The sequence below is a fragment of the Hippopotamus amphibius genome, chromosome 15 (assembly GCF_030028045.1).
Source record: "Hippopotamus amphibius kiboko isolate mHipAmp2 chromosome 15, mHipAmp2.hap2, whole genome shotgun sequence".
In the NCBI taxonomy this organism is placed as follows: Eukaryota; Metazoa; Chordata; class Mammalia; order Artiodactyla; family Hippopotamidae; genus Hippopotamus; species Hippopotamus amphibius.
This window is the reverse complement of record NC_080200.1, coordinates 9886748-9905499: the sequence shown is the minus strand read 5'-3', so window position 1 is coordinate 9905499 and position 18752 is coordinate 9886748. Positions and strand designations below refer to the sequence as shown.

General features: G+C 37.5%; 1 protein-coding gene across 1 annotated transcript; it reads left to right on the top strand.

Moving 5' to 3' along the window:
• The first annotated feature begins 1958 nt into the window (after positions 1–1958).
• Positions 1959–14106, top strand: LOC130836206 (olfactory receptor 7G1-like). Its single transcript, XM_057708278.1, has 2 exons — positions 1959–2017; positions 13155–14106. The coding sequence occupies exons 1-2, from the start codon at positions 1959–1961 to the stop codon at positions 14104–14106; spliced, it is 1011 nt and encodes a 336-aa protein (XP_057564261.1).
• Positions 14107–18752: the final 4646 nt, after the last annotated feature.

The window sequence follows — 18752 nt, the reverse complement described above, 5'->3', positions numbered from 1 at the left end:
AAGTAAAAAAGAAGCAAACAAACAAACAAAAAAACTTCAGAAACACAAATGTGGAGGCTAAATAGTATGCAACTAAGCAATCAATGGATCACTGAAGAAATCAAAAAGGAAATTAAAAAAATCTAGAAACAATTGAAAACAAAAATACAATGTTTCAAAGTCTGTGATGGAGCAAAATCAGTTCTAGGAAGGAAGTTTATAATGATAAAAGCCCACCTCAGGAAACAAGAAAAAGCTCAAATAAGCAACCTAACTTTACACCTATAGGAACTAGAAAAAAATAAAACTGAAAGTTAAAAGAAGGAGAGATGCCATAAGGATCAGACCAGAAATAAATGAAATAATTTTTTTTTTAAATAGAAAAGAATCCATGAAAATAAGACCTGTTTCTTTAAACAGATAAACAAAATTGATAAATTTTTCTAGACTAATTAAGAAAAGAGAGAGAGGATCCAAATCAATAAAATTATAAATGAAAAAGGAGAACTTACAACTGATAACACAAAAATACAAAGGATTATAAGGTATTCCTACAAACAATTTTACAGCACTAAAATGGACAACCTGCAAGAAATGGACAAATCCTAGAAAAGTGCAAGACTGAACAACTAAGGAACAGAAAATAGGAATGGACCAATTACCAGCAATGAAATTAAAACTATAATAAGATACTCCCAACAAACAAAAGTTCAGGGCCAGATGGCTTCACAGGTAAATCCTACCAAACATTTAGAGAAGAGTTAACATCTACCCTTATTAAATTATTCCAAAATAATTGCAGAGGCAGGAATGTTTCCATACTCATTCTACAGGCTAGCATCATCTTGTTACCAAAATTGGACAAATATCACACACACACACAGAAAATTAGAACCCAATGTACTGATGAACACATATGCAAAAATTCTCAACAAAATATTAGCAAGCCAAATTCAACAATACATTAAAAAAATCATATACCATTTTCAAGTGGAATTTATCCCAGGGATGCAAGAATGATTAAATATCTCTAAATCAGTCAATGTGACACAGCACATAAAAAATTGAAGAATAAAAATAATACAATCATCTCAATAGATTCAGAAAAAGCTTTTGACAAAGTTCAACATCCATTTATGAGAAAAATCTATCCACAAAATGGGTATGGAGGGAATATACCTCAACATAATAAAGGCCATATATGATAACCCAACAGCTAATATCATACTCAATGATGAAAGCTGAAAGCATTTCCTCTAAGAGTAGAAACAAGACAAGGATGCCCACTTTCAGTACTTTTATTTAACAAAGTATTGGATGCCCTAGTCACAGCAATCAGACAATAAAAGGAAATAAAAGGAACCTAAATTGAAAATGCCTAAGGAGGTAAAAGACCTATACTTGTAAAATGATAAGACACTGATGAAAGAAACTGAAGATGACACAAACAGGTTAGGATTAGGAGAATTAACACTGTTAAAATTAAAGGACTTCCCAAGGCGATCTATATATTCAGTACAATTTGTATTCAAATGTCAATGGTATTTTCCACAGAAATAGAACAAATAATTCTAAAATTTGTAAGTAGCCTAAGCAATCTTGAGACAGAAGAACAGAGCTGGAGGTATCATGCTGCCTGATTTAATGCCATACTAAGGTGTAAACAGCCTGGGGGGCAGGTGTGCCACAGCTAGATGGGAGGGAGTTTTTGGAAAAGCCTGGGACTGAGAGAGAGGCAGGAGACCTTTCTTTCGGGGTGCTTGAGAGGAGCTTGCTGCTCCGTGAAATCATAAGCTGCAGAGCAGCACCTGTGCTAGCACCACTGGTGACACTGACCCGTGAGGCTGCTAAATTGAAACACAGAGACTGCCACTACTGCCGCCACTACTGCTGCCACCACCGCCACCACTAACGGTCCTGTGTATAAATATAAGGCAGGTCATTGGCAACATCCTCCCGGCAGCAAGTGCAGCACGCCAATGCTGAGGGTCCTGCGTTCAGGACCAAGGTCCCTGGGAGAATGCATGGCACACCTCAGGTTAGTGCCAACCTCTGGTGCTGCAAGCACTCCCGCAAATTTCAATTAGACTGCCACATCCCTCCCTCCCCCGACCTGAATTTGCAAATGGGCCCCAATCACCCTCTTTTGCCCCCTCTTGCTTGGTTGGGGAACTGACTCCTGAGAGCAGCCCACACAGAAAGAAGGGGCCAAAATCAAAACTGATCCCCGAGAACTGCAGGACCAAAGAAGAGAATAGAAATCCGCTGCAGCAGGAGTAGATTGTATACCCACAATAGGCTCGATAGCCCTGCATCTGGGGATCACCTGAATAGACGACTGTTTCTACCATAGAGGCTGTAGACTTAGGGGGCAACTGTGGACTGTGGGGGCAAATACACAAATGACTAATATCAGATCACAGTCAGAGATCTCCACAGTCCTCCCCACAGCAGGTGCAGAGAGCTGCCTAGAAGTATTGGAGGAATTCCTGGTAGGTTTGACTTGTTCCTGGTTTTATGTATTTGTTAGTTTAATCTTTGCTATATATATTTGTATGTGGGTTTGTTTGTTTATTGGTTTGATCACTCCCTTCTTTGTTTTCTTTGTTCTCTCTCTTTCTATTTTATTTGTTTCTCTTCTCATTCTCTTTTTGCAAGTGCAAGCGTGCATGTCTCCTTGTGTGATTTTGACTGATTAGATTTGCTTTTACTACCAGTCTCAGGGATTTGTCTGACCTTTCTCTTTCTTCCTTTTTTTTCCCCCATTTTTTTCCTTTCTCACCTTTTACCTCCGTTTTCTCCATGCTGTGCAGCTTCCAGGGTTTTGGTGCCCCAGCTAGGGGTCAAACCTGGACCTCTGAAGCAGAAGAGCTGAGTCCAGGAGGTTGGACCACCAGAGAGCTCCTGACCCTATGGAATATTAATCAGCAAGTGCTCTCCCAGAGGTCCCATTCTCAACAATAAGATCCAGATCCAACCAAAGGCCAGCAAGCTCCAGTGCTAGATACCTCAAGCCAAAGGGAACAGAGACAGGAGGAATTACTACTATGCAGCATAGGGAAAGGAGACAGCAAATGTTATAAATTAGACAAAATGAGAAAAAGAGCAAACACAAACATTCTTCAGGATAAATCACATCTTGGGTCACAAATCAAGCCATAGTAAATTCAAGAAAATCGAAATTGTATCAAGCATCTTCTCCAACCACAACACCATAATACTGGATATCAATTACAGGAAAAAATTGTAAAAAAAATAGAAACACATGGAGGCTAAGGAATACGTTATTAAACTACAAAGAAATCACTGAAGACATCAGAGGAAATGAAACCATACCTAGAAAGAAATGACAATGACAACATGATGACCCAAAACATTTGGGATGCAGCAAAAGCAGTTCTAAGAGGGAAGTTTATAGCAATACAGTCCTACCTCAAGAAACAAGAAAAATCTCAAATCAACAACCTAATCTTATGCCTAAAACAATTAGAGAAAGAAGAACAAAAAGAAACCCAAAGTGACAAGAAGGAACGAAATCATAGAGATCAGATCAGAAATAAATGAAAAAGAAATGAAGGAAACAATAGCAAAGATCAATAAAACTAAAAGCTGGTTCTTTGTGAAGGTAAATAAAATTGATAAACTATTAGCCAGGCTCATCAGGAAAAAAAAAAAAAGGGAGAAGATGCAAATCGACAGAATTAGAAATGAAAAAGTAGTAACAACCAACACCACAGAAATATAAAAGATCATCAGAGACTACTACAAGCAACTATCTGCCAATAAATTGGATAACCTGGAAGAAAAGGATACATTCTCAGAAAAGTATAATCTTCCAAGACTGAACCAGGAAGAAAGAGAAAATATGAACACACCAATCACAAGTACTGAAATTGAGACCGTGATTAAAAATCTAGCAACCAACAAAAGTCCAGGGCCAGATGGCTTCACAGGCGAATTCTATCAAACATTTAGAGAAGAGCTAACACCTATCCTTTTCAAACTCTTCCAAAATATAGCAGAAGGAGGAACACTCTCAAACTCATTCCATGAGGCCACTATCACCCTGATACCAAAACCAGACAAAGATATCACATAAAAGAGAATTACAGGCCAATATCACTGATGAATATAGATGCACAAATCCTCAACAAAATACTAGCAAACAGAATCCAACAGTGTATTAAAAAAATCATTCACCATGATAAAGTGGGGTTTATTCTTGAAATGGAAGGATTCTTCAATAAATGCAAATCAATCAATGTGATACATCATATCAAGAAATTGAAGGATAAAACCATATGCTAATCTCAATAAATACAGAAAGGTTTTGATAAAATTCAACATCTAATTATGATAAAAACTCTCCAGAAAGTGGGCAAAGAAGGAAATTACATCAACATAATAAAAGCCATATATGACAAACCAACAGCCAAAATCATTCTAAATGGTGAAAAACTGAAAGCATTCCTTCTAAGGACAGGAACAAGACAAGGGTGCCCACTCTCACCACTATTATTCAACATAGTTTTGGAAGTCCTTGCTGCAGCAATCAGGGAAGAAAAAGAAATAAAAGGAATCCAAATTGGAAAAGAGGAAGTAAAATTGTCACTCTTTGCAGATGACATGATATTATACATAGGAAACCCTAAAGATTGTACCAGAAAACTGCTAGCACTTATTGATGAATTTAGTAAAGTAGCAGGATAGAATATTAATGCACAGAAATCCCTTGCATTCCTATACACTAACAATGAAAGTTCAGAAGGAGAAATTGAGGAAACACTCCCATTTACCATTGCAACAAAAACAATAAAATAGCTAGAAATAAACCTGCCTAATGAGGTAAAAGAACTGTATGGAGGAAACTATAAGACACTGATGAAAGAAATCAAAGGTGATGCAAACAGGTGGAGGCACATACCATGTTCTTGGATGAGAAGAATCAACATTGTGAAAATGACTATGCTACCCAAAGCAATTTGCATATTCAATGCAATCCTATCAACTTACCAATGGCATTTTTCACAAAACTAGAACAAGAAATCTTATGATTTGTATGGAAATGCTAAAGACCCAGAATAACTAAAGCAATCTTGAGAAGGAAAGATGGAGCTGGAGGAATCAGGCTCCCTGACTTCAAACTATACTGTGAGGTTACAGTGATCCAGACAGTATCATATTGGCACAAAAACAGAAATATAGATCAATGGAACAGAATAGAGAGCCCAGAGATAAACTGAAGCACATATCTTTGACAACGGAGGCAAGAATATACAGTGGAAAAAAAGACAGTCTCTTCAATAAATGGAGCTTGGGAAATTGGACAGCTACATGTAAAAGAATGAAATTAGAACACTTCCTAACACCATTCACAAAAATAAGCTAAAATGGATTAAAGAGTAAGGCCATACAGTATAAAACTCTTAGAGGAAAACATAGGCAGAACAATCTATGACATAAATCAAAGCAAGATCCTTTTTGACCCACCTCCTAGAATAATGGGAATAAAATGAAAAATAAACAAATGGGACTTAGTGAAACTTAAAAGCTTTTGCACAGCAAAAGAAACCAGAAACAAGACAAGAAGATAACCCTCAGAATGGGAGAAAATACTTGCCAACGAAGCAAATGACAAAGGATTAATCTCCAAAATATACAAGCAGCTCATGCAGCTCAATATCAAAAAAGCAAATAATCCCAACCACAAATGGTCAGAAGACCTAAACAGACATTTCTCCAAGGAAGGCATGCAGATGGCCAACAAACATGAAAAGATGCTCAACATCACTAATCATTAGAGAAATGCAAGTTAAAGCCACAAGGAGGTATCACCTCACACTGCTCATCAAAAAATCTAGAAACAATAAATGCTAGAGAGGGTGCGGAGAAAAGGGAAAGCTCCTGCACTGTTGGTGGGAATGTAAATTGGTACAGCCATTATGGAAAACAATTTGGAGGTTCCTTAAAAAACTAAAAATAGAACTACCATATGACCCAGCAATCCCAATCCTGGGCATATACCCTGAGAAAATCATAATCCAAAAAAACATGCACCATAATGTTCATTGCAGCACAATTTACAATAGCCAGGACATGCAAGCAACCTAAATACCCATCAACTGATGAATGGATAATGAAGATGTAGCACATATATACAATGCAATATTACTCAGCCATAACAAGGAATGAAATTGAGTTATTTGTAGTGAGGTGAATGGACCTAGAGTCTGTCATAGAGAGTGAAATAAGCCAGAAAGAAAAAAACAAATACTGTATGTTAACTCATATATATGGATTCTTAAAAAAAAAAAAAAAAAAAAAAAAGGTACTGATGAACCCAGTGATAGGGCAAGAATAAAGATGCAAATGTAGAGAACGGACTTGAGGACACAGGGTGGGAAGTAATGGGGAAGCTGGAAAGAAGTGAGACAGTAATATTGACATGTTCTCTAGCAAATATAAAATAGATAGCTAGTGGGGAGCTTCTGAATAACACAAGGCAATCAACTCTATGATGCGTAATGACTTAGAAGGCTGGGATGGAGGGTGTGGAAGGGAGTTGTGGGAGGGGTGGGATATGGGGATATATGTATGCATGCAGCTTATTCACTTTGTTGTACAGCAAAAACTGGCACAGCAGTGTAAGGCAACTATATTCCAATACGGAACAGCAACAAAAAATAAAGGTACTGGCATGAAAATAGAAATAGATCAATGCAACCAAATAGCCAAGAAATAAACCAACATACTTATTATTAATTGATCTACAACAAAGAAGGCAAGAATATACAATGGGGAAATCCATATATACAATGGAATATTACTCAGCCATCAAAAGAAATGAGATTTTGCCATTTGCTACAACATGAATGGATCTGGAAGGTACTATGCTTAGTAAAATTAGTCACAGAGAGAGACAAATAATGTATATTATCACTTACATTTGGAATATAAAAATATAAAAGAAGTGAATGAATGTGACATAATTGAAACAGACTCATGGATATTGAGCCAAGCAATGATTACCAGTGGGGATAAGAAGGTGGGAAGAGCAAGAAATTGGTAGAGGATTAAGAGGTACAAACTACTATGTATATAATAAATTAGCTACAAGGATACATTGTACAGGACTGGAAATATAAGTAATATTTTACAATAACTTTAAATGGATCATAATTTATAAAATTTGAATTTTGTACACCTGGAACTAGTATAATAATGTAAATCAACTGCACCTCAAAGAAAGATAAATAAGCACTAGGGGTGTAATGTGCAACATGATGACACTAGTTAACATTGACGTATGATATCTAGGAAAGTTACGAGAGTAAATCCTAAAAGTTCTCATCACAAGGAGAAATTTTTTTCTTTCTTTTTTTCTGTCTTTTCTTTTTATTGTATCTCTTGATCATGGATGTTATCTGAAACTATTTTGAAAATCATATCACAATATATGTAAATCAAGCCTGCTGTGTACCTCAGACTTATACAATGATGTAAGTTAATTATTTGTCAATAAACTAAAAAAAGAAAATGTACAATGAAACTTGTGGCAAAGTTGGAAAAAGTGGATATGAACTCTAAAAAGGAATTAACTATATTGATTGAAGTCAGAATTGATCAAGGATAAATTAGAATCTATTGTGTAATATAGAGAGAACATAAATTGAAGTTCAGGAAGCTGTCAATGCCTCTTAGTAAGAAACACTCCTTAGTGTTTGCATTTTTACAACATCTTCTGTATATTTATAAATATATTATTTATACCTATATACATAAAATATGATTTTCCACCTAAAAATGGAATCAATCTTCTTGATACCATTAATTAGATAGAGACGTTTTACTCTGTAACTTTAAAAAAAAGAAGCCTGGAATTTATTAGGAAGATTGTGTACACATGTGTGTGAAACAGAGGTCTTCAAAGACAGGTGGAGAGAAGTACATGGTTGTACACCTGGCCTCAGAGGCACAGATGTTGGCCGTCATAAACTCATCTTTTCTAAAAGTCTTGGTCTTTAAGGATTTTCACAACCCAAGAACCATCATGACACTAAAATAGCTTGTCTAATGAGGAGCTCTGGATATTGAGTCCCCAGGGATATAGAGATTGCAACGAGTCTGCCTGTGACCACCTCACTCAACAGTCCTTGCTCAGTAAGGAGGCAGCACGTCAGAGCATCATTCCAGAGATGATTTTTCTTGACTTGGAGCCCATTGCCTCAATCAGTTTGTCTAGTCCTCATGAGGACAGTTCTTCTGTCTTCAAGATCCATGGGAGATATCAAGTACCATTCCTCAGTGAAGTCAGCCAGGTAACACAAAGTCTCTGATTTTTTTTTTTAAAACTCTTTATTGGAATATATTTGCTTTACACCCTTGTACCAGTTTTTGAGGTACACCAAAGTGAATCAGCTGTATTTATACATATATATGTGTGTGTGTGTGTGTGTATATATATATATATAATTTGAGAATGTTATAGTATAATTTCATCCAGGAAAAACAGTGAGGAGAGTCATAAGATTAGAAACAAGACCCCCATGACCCCTGATAAACTCCTACTTTCTTTCTGACATGTTCACATATATGTTTGTATCACTTCTCAGCTGGTACTTATTCCACTGGGATCCTACACTCTCTCCACAATGGCAGGGCCCATCTTCCTCTTGAGTAGAAATCTCCCCCTTCTCAAACATGGGTGTTATACAATTTTCAGACGTTTGCTTGAGTTCTTGTGGTGGTGTGGTGGTTTGTACAGTGTATTGGTTTGCTTGTGCTGCCATAACAAAGTAGCACTGACTGGGTGGTTTAATAATAGGCATTTATTGTCTCACACTTCTGGAGATTGAAAGCCAGAGATCAAGGTGTTGGCAGGGTTGGTTTTTTCTGAGGGCATTCTCCTCGGCTTGTAGCTGGCCGTCTTCTCCATATTTTTTCATGTGGCCTTGCTGTATGTGTGTCTGTGTCCTAATCTCCTCTTCTTGTCAGGACCCCAGTCAAATTGAATTAGGGCTCACCCTGATGACCTCCTTTTAAAGACCCTATCTCAAATACAGTCATATTCTGAGGCTTAGGATAGGACTCCAACATATGAATGGGGCAGGGCAGGGGTGGGGGGTATACTTCATCTCATAACAATCAGCTTTACTTTTTATTGCTATTCCTGGTCCTTAATATTCTAATATATAGAAGAGCTTTTGTTTTATCATTGTTTCTGGGCCTTGAGGACCCTGGAGAAAAAAAGTGGTGACCAGAGAGAATTATCCAGCTGCCTTCCTAGTACCTTCCTCTTTAAAAACTACTAGATATTTTATGTAAGAGAAGCAGAGCTAGTGTAACAAATTAAAAACATAACTCCTTCTCACCTCATTCCAAGATCAACAAATATTACCATTCTGCAATATCTCATCAGTTATTTTTATAAAATATCAAAATAATATATACATGCAGAAGGTATTCCCTTCTTCTTGCCTCCTCAGAATACTCCAAAATATGCAGGATAAAAGGCAATAATCATAATATCTATCAGTTAGGATATAGAGAAATACACCGGGCTGCAACAACAGTGTGGAATACTCTATGGTAGTTAAGAATAATGAAGCAGGACTAACTATGTCAATATTAATCAAAACAAGCAAACAAACAAGAAAGCCAATTGTAAATGGCATGTACAGTGTGATTTTGTTTATGCAAAGTATTTAAAATACAAAACAATGCAATAGTTTGTGAAAGAAGAATACCAAATAAAAATGAAAGGTTTGGGGGAAATAATGTTTATCAATATCAAGCTACTGTAGTGGTCCCTTTGGCGAAGGAAAAAAAAATCAAGGGTGTATAAGTACATGATATGGGAGCCTTCAAATATACCTAAGTTATTTATTGCAGTGAAAACACCTATAATGAAGGAGGAGGATGAAGTGTGTCAATTTGATAGTGTTGACCAGTGTGTGCCCAGATCTTGCTTGTTAGTTATGTTCATTATTAAAAAAAAAGACTATTTTTTTTAAAGAACTTTTATTGAGATACAGTTAAAGACGATAAACAGCATAGGTTTAGAGTGTAAAATTTGGTGTCCCAATCTCCCAATTCATTTCCCCCCAACCCTCCCACTTTCCCCACTTGGTGTCCATGTGTTTGTTCTCTACACCTGTGTCTCTGTTTCTGTCTTGCATTTCCTCTTTCATAGTTGTTAGCATTTGCCTTATGTATTGAGGTGCTCCTATATTGGGTTCATAAATATTTATAATTTTTATCACCTCTTCTTGGATTGATCTCTTGATCTTTATGTAATATCCTTTCTTGTCTCTTGTAACATTTTTTATTTTAAAGTCTATTTTATCTCATATGAGTATTGCTACTCCAGCTTTCTTTTGATTTCCATTTGCATGGACTATCTTTTTCCATCCCCTCACTTTCCGTCTGTATGTGTCCCTAGGTCTGAAGTGGGTCTCTTCGAGACAGCATATATATGGGTCTTGTTTTTGTATCCATTCAGCCAGTCGGTGTCTTCTGGTTGGTGCATTTAGTCCATTTACATTCAAGGTAATTATCGATATGTATATTCCTATTACCATTTTCTTAATTGCTTTGTTTTTGTTTTTGTAGGTCCTTCTCTTCTCTTATGTTTCCTGCTTAGAGAAGTTCCTTTAGCATTTGTTGTAGGGCTAGTTTGGTGGTGCTGAATTCTCTTAGCTGTTGCTTGTCTGTAAAGCTTTTGATTTCTCCGTTGAATCTGAATAAGATCCTTGCTGGGCAGAGTATTCTTGGTTGTAGGGTCTTCCCTTTCATCACTTGAAATATATCATGTCACTCCCTTCTGGCTTGCAGAGTTTCTGCTGAGAAATCAGCTGTTAACCTTATGGGAGTTCCCTTGTATGTTATTTGTCATTTTTCCCTTGTTGCTTTTAATAACATTTCTCTGTCTTTAATTTTTGTCAGTTTGACTACTATATGTCTTGGTGTGTTTCTCCTTGGATTTTTCCTGCCTGGGACTCTCTGCACTTCCTGGATTTGGGGAACTATTTCCTTTCCCATGTGAGGGAAGTTTTCAATCTCTTCCAATATTTTCTCAGGTCCTTTCTCTCTCTCTTCTCCTTCTGGGACCCCTATAATGCGAATGTTGGTGCATTTAACATTGCTCCAGAGGTATCTTAGGCTGTCTTCAGTTCTTTTCATTCTTTTTTCTTTATTCTTTTCTGCATTAGTGATTATCACCATTCTGTCTTCCAGGTCACTTATTTGCCCTTCTGCCTCAGTTAATCTGCTATTGGTTCCTTCTAGTGTATTTTTCATTTCAGTGATTGTATTGCATATCTCTGTTTGTTTGTTCTTTAATTCTTCTAGGTCTTTGGTAAACTTTTTGATCTTTGCCTCCAGTCTTTGTTCAAAGTCCTGGATCATCTTCACTATCATTATTCTGAATTCTTTTTCTGGAAGGGTGCCTATCTCCTGTTCACTTAGTTGTTTTTCTGGGGCTTTATTCTGTCCCTTCATCTGGTACAAAGTCCTCTGCTTTTTCATTTTCTCTGTCTTTCTGTGGCTGTGGTTTTCAGTTCCACAGGATGAAATACTGCTGATACTGCTTGATCCTGCTGTCTGCCCTCTTGTGGAGAAAGCTATCTAGGAGCCTCCTGTGTGCTTCCTCATGGGAGGGACTGATGGTGGGTAGGGCTGGGTGGGTGGAGCTCATTAAGACTTTAATCCGATTTGGTGGGCAGAGCTCAGTCAAAACAGACTATTTTTTTTTAAAACAGTTTAAGTTCATGGCAAAATTGAGGAAAAGATAGCCTTCCAAGATATATCTTACCTCCACATATGAATAGCCTCCCTATTATCAACATCCTCAGTACATTTTCACACTTGCATAATATATAATAAAATATATATACCTATTAAGTCTAAAAATGTTTAAAAATTTCTCACGCTCTAGACTTTATATCCTAAAAAAATTTTTCTCTTGTTATCATTGCTTGTATTGATTCTATACCTAATTTATTTTATTATTTCATTTTAATTGATGTATGTCCATGCTGGACAAATACTGATATAATTGATTACTCCTTCCTTTCTGTTCTACATGACCAAGATTCTCAGAGGCAGTTTCAGCACATAAATGCTCCCCTAACATCTGCAGTTATCATGCATAGGGTGTTCTCTCTTTCTTTGATCTTTTCTCAACTTTCCCTATCCTATCACTTTTTACCAGAGCAGAAATATACCAGTTGTCATTGTTCATGGCAGGAAAATCACTAGAGAAAATATCACTAGTGGGTCTCACTTGTCCAGCACTGTGGTGGCTATGTTTGTCTTATTTATTTCTCATCATTGCAACATCCCCATGAACTTTTATGAGAGTTCCCATTACACAATGAGGACACCAGGCTACTCAAAGAGCTGAAGAAGTTTACCCTTTCACAAAGCAAGTGCTGGAGGCTGATTCACTTCAGAGTTCTGAGTCTAAGAACTATCCCATGTGATAAGTGCTGTCAAGACCACTTTTGACCTAGAAGAGGAAGAACCACTGCTCTATAGGGATACTCCTGCTAGGATGTTTGATATTAGTATTACCTTGTAAAACTCTCTCTTCTGAAGACCAACAAATTATTGCTATTTTCATCTGTATGTTTAGAATCCTATGTATTTGTGTTTTTTCCCTCCCATTCATATTCAGCTTTGAAAACAATATGCCACTTATCACCGTAAGGGATGAAATTCCTTGAGGATGACACAGAGTTCATAATTTTATTCTTATATTTCTCTTTGAAGCTGTGAAATGATTCAAAAGGAATACAGCAATGTCTTGTTTATTTTATTCTCATCACTTGCCACAATGTGTGAGATTATCCGTGCTCAATAAAAAATGATTGATAGTAAGTGGAGGGAGAAATAAGCAGAGGAAGATTCAAAGATTCAAATATTCACCTGGGTACATAATATAGATGAGTGTTTCTATGGAGCACTGGCTTTCAAACTTGGTTTTATGGCAGAATCATCTGGAGAACTTATTAAAACATAGATTGTTAGTTGTCATGCCTCAAGCTTATCATTAGTGAGTTATGAGTGGGACCCAAGGTTGGGTATTTCTAAAATGTTCCCAGGTAATTTTGATACTGCACCTTGTCCAAGGATTATAAAATTTTATTGTTTCTCCACCCAACATTTTCCATCAGATTCATCCATAACAGGAAATCAGGAAACCAAACAGATGTTTCAGATTTCCTTCTCCTGGGATTGTCAGAAGATCCAGAACTCCAGCTTCTCCTCTTCATCCTGTTCCTGTCCATATACATCATCACTGTTCTTGGAAACATGCTTGTCATTCTGGCTGTCAGCTCCGACTCCCACCTCTACACTCCCATGTATTACTTTCTCTCAAATCTGTCCTTTGCTGACATCTGTTTAAGCACAACCACGATCCCAAAGATGCTGGTAAACATCCAAACACAGAATCAGAGCATCACTTATGCAAGCTGCCTCACCCAGATCTGCTTTGTCCTGTTTTTCACCTGTTTGGAAAATTTTCTCCTTGCTGTTATGGCCTATGATCGCTATGTGGCCATTTGTCACCCCCTGCGGTACATGATTATCATGAACCCTCATCTCTGTGTTCTGCTGGTTCTACTCTCTCTGTTCTTTAGCATTGTGAATGCCCTGCTTCACAGTCTGATGGCATTAAGGCTGTCCTTCTGCAGAGGCCTGGAAATCCCTCACTCATTCTGTGAACTTGCTCAGGTCATCAAGCTGGCCTGTTCTGATACCCTCATCAACAACATCCTGATATATTTTGTGGGTAGCTTATTTGGGAGTGTTTCTGTTTCTGGGATCATTTTCTCATATACTCAAATCATCTCCTCTGTTTTGAGAATGCGATCAATGAGTAGCAAGTATAAATCTTTTTCCACTTGTGGATCTCACCTCTCAGTTGTGTCCTTATTCTACGGGACAGCTCTTGGGGTTTACATTAGCTCTGCAGTTACTGAGTCTTCCAGAAAAATTGCAGCGGCCTCAATGATGTACACTGTGGTCCCTCAAATGGTGAACCCATTTATCTACAGCCTGAGAAACAGGGACATGAAGGAATCCTTGAGGAAACTCATCCAGAGGTTGGCTTTTTTTCTGTGATTGCATCATCTTTTGGGGACTTAGCTTTCTAGAGTCAGAATGATAGGAATTCTAGATGAATCAGAATGCTTGATTCTTCCATCAAACAATTCCTCTAAAATAAATAGATAAATCATGTTTAGATCATTGCAACTTGGGCTCAGAACTTGACTTTGCTTTTAGTCTAATTCTGTGATGTTTGATACAATATTTCAATTCTCTATAGTCTGTTTCTTTGCTCATGTCCTTTCTGAGCCAGGAATTCTACTTTTAGTGACTTTTTTTGTGATGACTCTAAGGAAAGGAAAGTTGTAAGAGGTGGATAGGAGAGGGAAAGGACTGAAGGAAGCTGTAGTCCTATATAGAGACTAGTTTCTGCCTGATTCCATGGATAGGGCTATGATAACTGCACTCCAAAGTTATCCCTCCAGTAGGGCAAGGGAAGTGAGCTCACACCACAAATTAGTAATTAGTAATACCAGTCACTAGTGAATAGTAGCCTTCTGAGGCACCATTAGCATCCACTATAATCAGTTTCATTATCTATAAAATTGTCATCACTGTTGGTGGTTGAGGTAATTATGACATATTTGAACTTTGTCAGTGTGGTGACTTTAGTTCTAATGACAAAAAGAAACCCTTACTCTAATATGATTAAACAATAAAGACAGTTCTCTTTCATTACAAAGACTTTAGAAGTAGTCAGGGACAGGTGAGTAGGTAGTCATTCACTTCTGCATCAGGTGTCTTTGTCCTAAGATTTGTTCTCCGCAGGGTCCACCTGTTGGTGGCAGCAAATGAAAGTGTCATACTCCCACATGATGCCCAGAGACAGACGACCAACTTTCCTTTTCTGAGTCAGTTTGTAACAAACCTTTTTGTGAAGTTCACAAGAACATCTCTGTAGTGAGTTTGAATAGTGGTCCTCAAAACTATATGTCCACATCCCAATCTTCCTATCTTGCGAATACTCATTTATATGATAACAGGATGAACTTTACTTATTTGGAAAAAGGGTCTTTGCAGTGAAGGAATTTATCCAAGATTATCTGCATTGCCTTTAAATGCAATCACATGTATCCTTGTAAGAGAGACAGAAGTAGAAAAGACACAGAGAAAAGGAACCAGAAATATCTCCATGGAAATAGAAATTGGGTTGATATGGCCAGTATTAGATTGCTTGTATTTGATCCATTTTGCGCTACAAAATTGTCATTTTCATTGGACTCTAATACATGTTGTTACCATCCCAATATGTGCTGCTATACACTTTTAAGTACATTTACTTATTTTTGAGCCTGTTAAAGTTTAAACTTAATAAATCAGTTTGTGTTCTGTGAAAGCCATTTTACTTTCTGCTTCTATGAGTTTGACCCTTAGATTTCACACATAAGTGAGATCATGAAGTGTTTAACGTTCTGTGTCTGGCTTAATTCACTTATCTTATGTCCTCTAGATCCACTCATGTTGTTACCAATGATGGAATGTGCTTCTTTTTTTTTAAGGCTGAATAATATTTCATTGTGTATGTGTACTACATTTTCTTTATCCATTCTTCCATTGACAGGCATTTAGGTTATTCCCATGAATTGGGCATTGTGTAAAGTCATTTCTTTAATCTTGAAGTTAATTTCCTTACCTACTTGAAAGAACTTGTCAATAGGACTGTTTAAAACTGGCGGTGTTTTGTGACAAGTTATATTATAAATGTTTAATTTGCTTTACTTTTCCAAAAGGATTTGCTCTCTATTTCTTCTTGAGAGCAGTGTGTTCACTTGTATTGGTACTTAATAAGACGGACACTTCCACTCATGCACAGAACTCATCACTCTTGCCTACATTAGAAGAGAACCCTGATAATTCTCCCCTTTCTCTTCTTCACCATCCACTTCCCTCTATGATTATTCATATCTAACTGCAACAAATATATATGAATTTCTCTTTAAAAACTGTCTCTGAACCCCACAACCTGTTTTAGATTGAGCCCATGTCTATGTTCACTGCATTGCAAATTCCCCAAAGAGATCTCTATATCCTCTCTGCTATTTTTCTCCCATTTATTTTATTTTATTGAATAAATATTGTATGTAACATTGTTGAAACAAGGTATACAGAGTGTCACTTTGATACATTTATATATTTTCATATGTTGACCTTCTTGTGAGATTTATTGCACTACATAATTATAGTATAGCTATATCTTTCTATATGGTACCTATTATTCATGTTTTTGAAGTGAATGGGGTTAAAGGGGTAAAGAACAACATTGCAATACTCTTTTCTCTTGAGTTAGTTTTCAAAAAATGTATCTTGAACACTATAGATTAACCAAGGTCATATAGAAAGAATGAACATGTTATAAAATAAATTGATAAATGTGAAAATGTGGAAGTCTTCAAAGGTAAAAACTGGTTAAGTATATGTTAACATGAATGCCACAGATGCCTTTAAAATTATGATTAAAATCTAAAGAAAAGAGGGGGAAAAGATGGCGGTGAAGTAGAGGGACTTGGAATGCATCCCTCTCCACAGATGCATTGGGAATGCACCAAAGGATGCAATAATTCCCACAGAGAACCAGCTGAACACCAGCAGACAACCTCGGAAACCAGAAAGGACCACAAGGAGCCCGACATAACCAGTAGGGAGGCATCTACGATGGCTCAAAGAGGGTGAAGCGGCAGAGCTGCGGCAGATGGGAGGGAGTGAGAAACATACGGAGGGTCCGCACCACAGCTCAGCATTCCCGGACCAAGATGATGATCCACAGCTGAACAGAGGGTCTGGGAGTGGGAGCGTGGGAACTGGAGAGCTGGTTCAGGGGGAGAAACATTGTTGCCAGTAAGGTGATGGACCGAGAGGACAGGAGGGAAGAGGTCCGTGGCGAGGAGTGCCCACCCCTGAGAGCTGCCCGGCTATGATGGCGGCTGGAAGCTGCAGGCTTACGGGCAGGGGGGAGGAGCCACGGACATAGCTTCTCTCTCTCTTTCAGTGCCTGCAACAGGCAGCAGAGAGACGCCCTGTGAGCCACCTAAGGCGCTCAGGGATAACAAGCACCCTCAGGCACTCGGGCAAGACTAGATTAAAATCCTTTGGAACATTGGCAGCAGGGAGGCTGCCGAGAAAAAAATAAATAAAAAATAAAACCGAAGAGAGGCCCAACTCTAAGACTTTCTGTTTACACCTGAGCCACCGGAGTCCCTCTGCAACAGGCACCTCCAAGCCCGACTGAAACAACAGTGTGCCACTGCTCACTCATTCCCAGGGGAAGGAGCCACTATTGTACCCTCTCCCTCCCCACACAGTGACGCTTACAGACAAACAATAAAGGAACCTCTGCTGGTCACAGAATAATGCAAAAAAAACCCAAGGCAAGTAGAAGGACACTTATAGCTGAGGCTCCAAGGAAACAGAAATATTAGTATCAATCCTAATGAACTGGTCCATTCTGGGATCAGTTCTGGATTTTTTTTTTCTTTCTCTCTCTCTCTCTCTCTTGTTTTTCTTTATTAATTATGATCTTAGCCATAAGGGATCTATAAGTTTTATAACATAATGTTTTTAATGATATTTTTTATTCTATTTTTACTTTTCTGCCTTTTTATATACTTCTGTATCTAGCTAAGTTTTTGGTAGTATGGACAATATATCTCTCATACTTTCCTTTCATCCCTATCTTTTATACATTTCTATTATTTTCTTTTTATTTGCATATTTCCAACCACACTGTGCTCTTCTGTTCCCCTTTCTTCCAGCCTTTTTAAGTTTATTTTATCTTAGCATACTTATAAGCAACACTATCGATTTGCTCAGATTCCTTGCTCTATTCTCCAGATGATGCATCACCTTGGTATTTAATATTAGGTTTTTGTCTTTATCTTAGTTCTCAGTACAATTGTATAATTTCATTCTGAGTATCTCCATCCTGTCTGGTGGTACTCGAGCTCTTTTCTATATTTGATCCTAGCTTACAAAATCTCCCTGGATTAGTGTTTGTATGTGTAAGGTGTTATTTGTTTGTTTGTTTGCTTTTGTTTTTGTCACTGATTTGTTCTGTTTCAGTTGTCAATTTCTGTTGGGTTTCTCTTTGAATATCTGATAGCACACTGGGGTTCTCTCAGGTCTTTCCAGAGCCTTATGTCCTAATGGATTCAGTAATTGTGTGTCTTATACATGTATGTGTTTCCTAGATTTTGTATCTGTTTAATCCAATACTTGGACATTAGTCTGAGGCTTGGGCAGTCTGCTATAAACACCTCTATCGCCAGGACAAACAATTCCAAAAGTTTGGACAACCATGAGGAAGCAAAGAAACACCATGCAGGCAAAGGAGCAGGAAAAAACCCACAAGACCAAATAAATGAGAAGGAAGTAGGAAAAATGCCTGAAAAAGAATTCAGAGTAATGATAGTAAAAATGATACAAAATCTCAATAACAAAATAGAGAAAGTACAAGAAACAGTTCATAAGAACTCAGAAAAACAAACAGCAATGGATAACAAAATAACTGAAATTAAAAATACTCTAGATGCTATACCCAAACAGAATGACTGAGGCAGAAGAACAACTAAGTGAGTTGGAAGATCATATGGGGGAAATAAATGCCACAGAGCAGGAAAAAGAAAAAAAGAATAGAAGACAGTCTCAGAGACCTCAGTGATAACATT

Coding starts and splice junctions, on each gene's coding strand:
- LOC130836206 (XM_057708278.1), top strand. CDS start 1,959: ATGCTGAGGGTCCTGCGTTCAGGACCAAGGTCCCTGGGAGAATGCATG. Junction 2,018..13,154: donor GAATGCATGGCACACCTCAG/GTTAGTGCCAAC, acceptor ATTTTCCATCAG/ATTCATCCATAACAGGAAAT.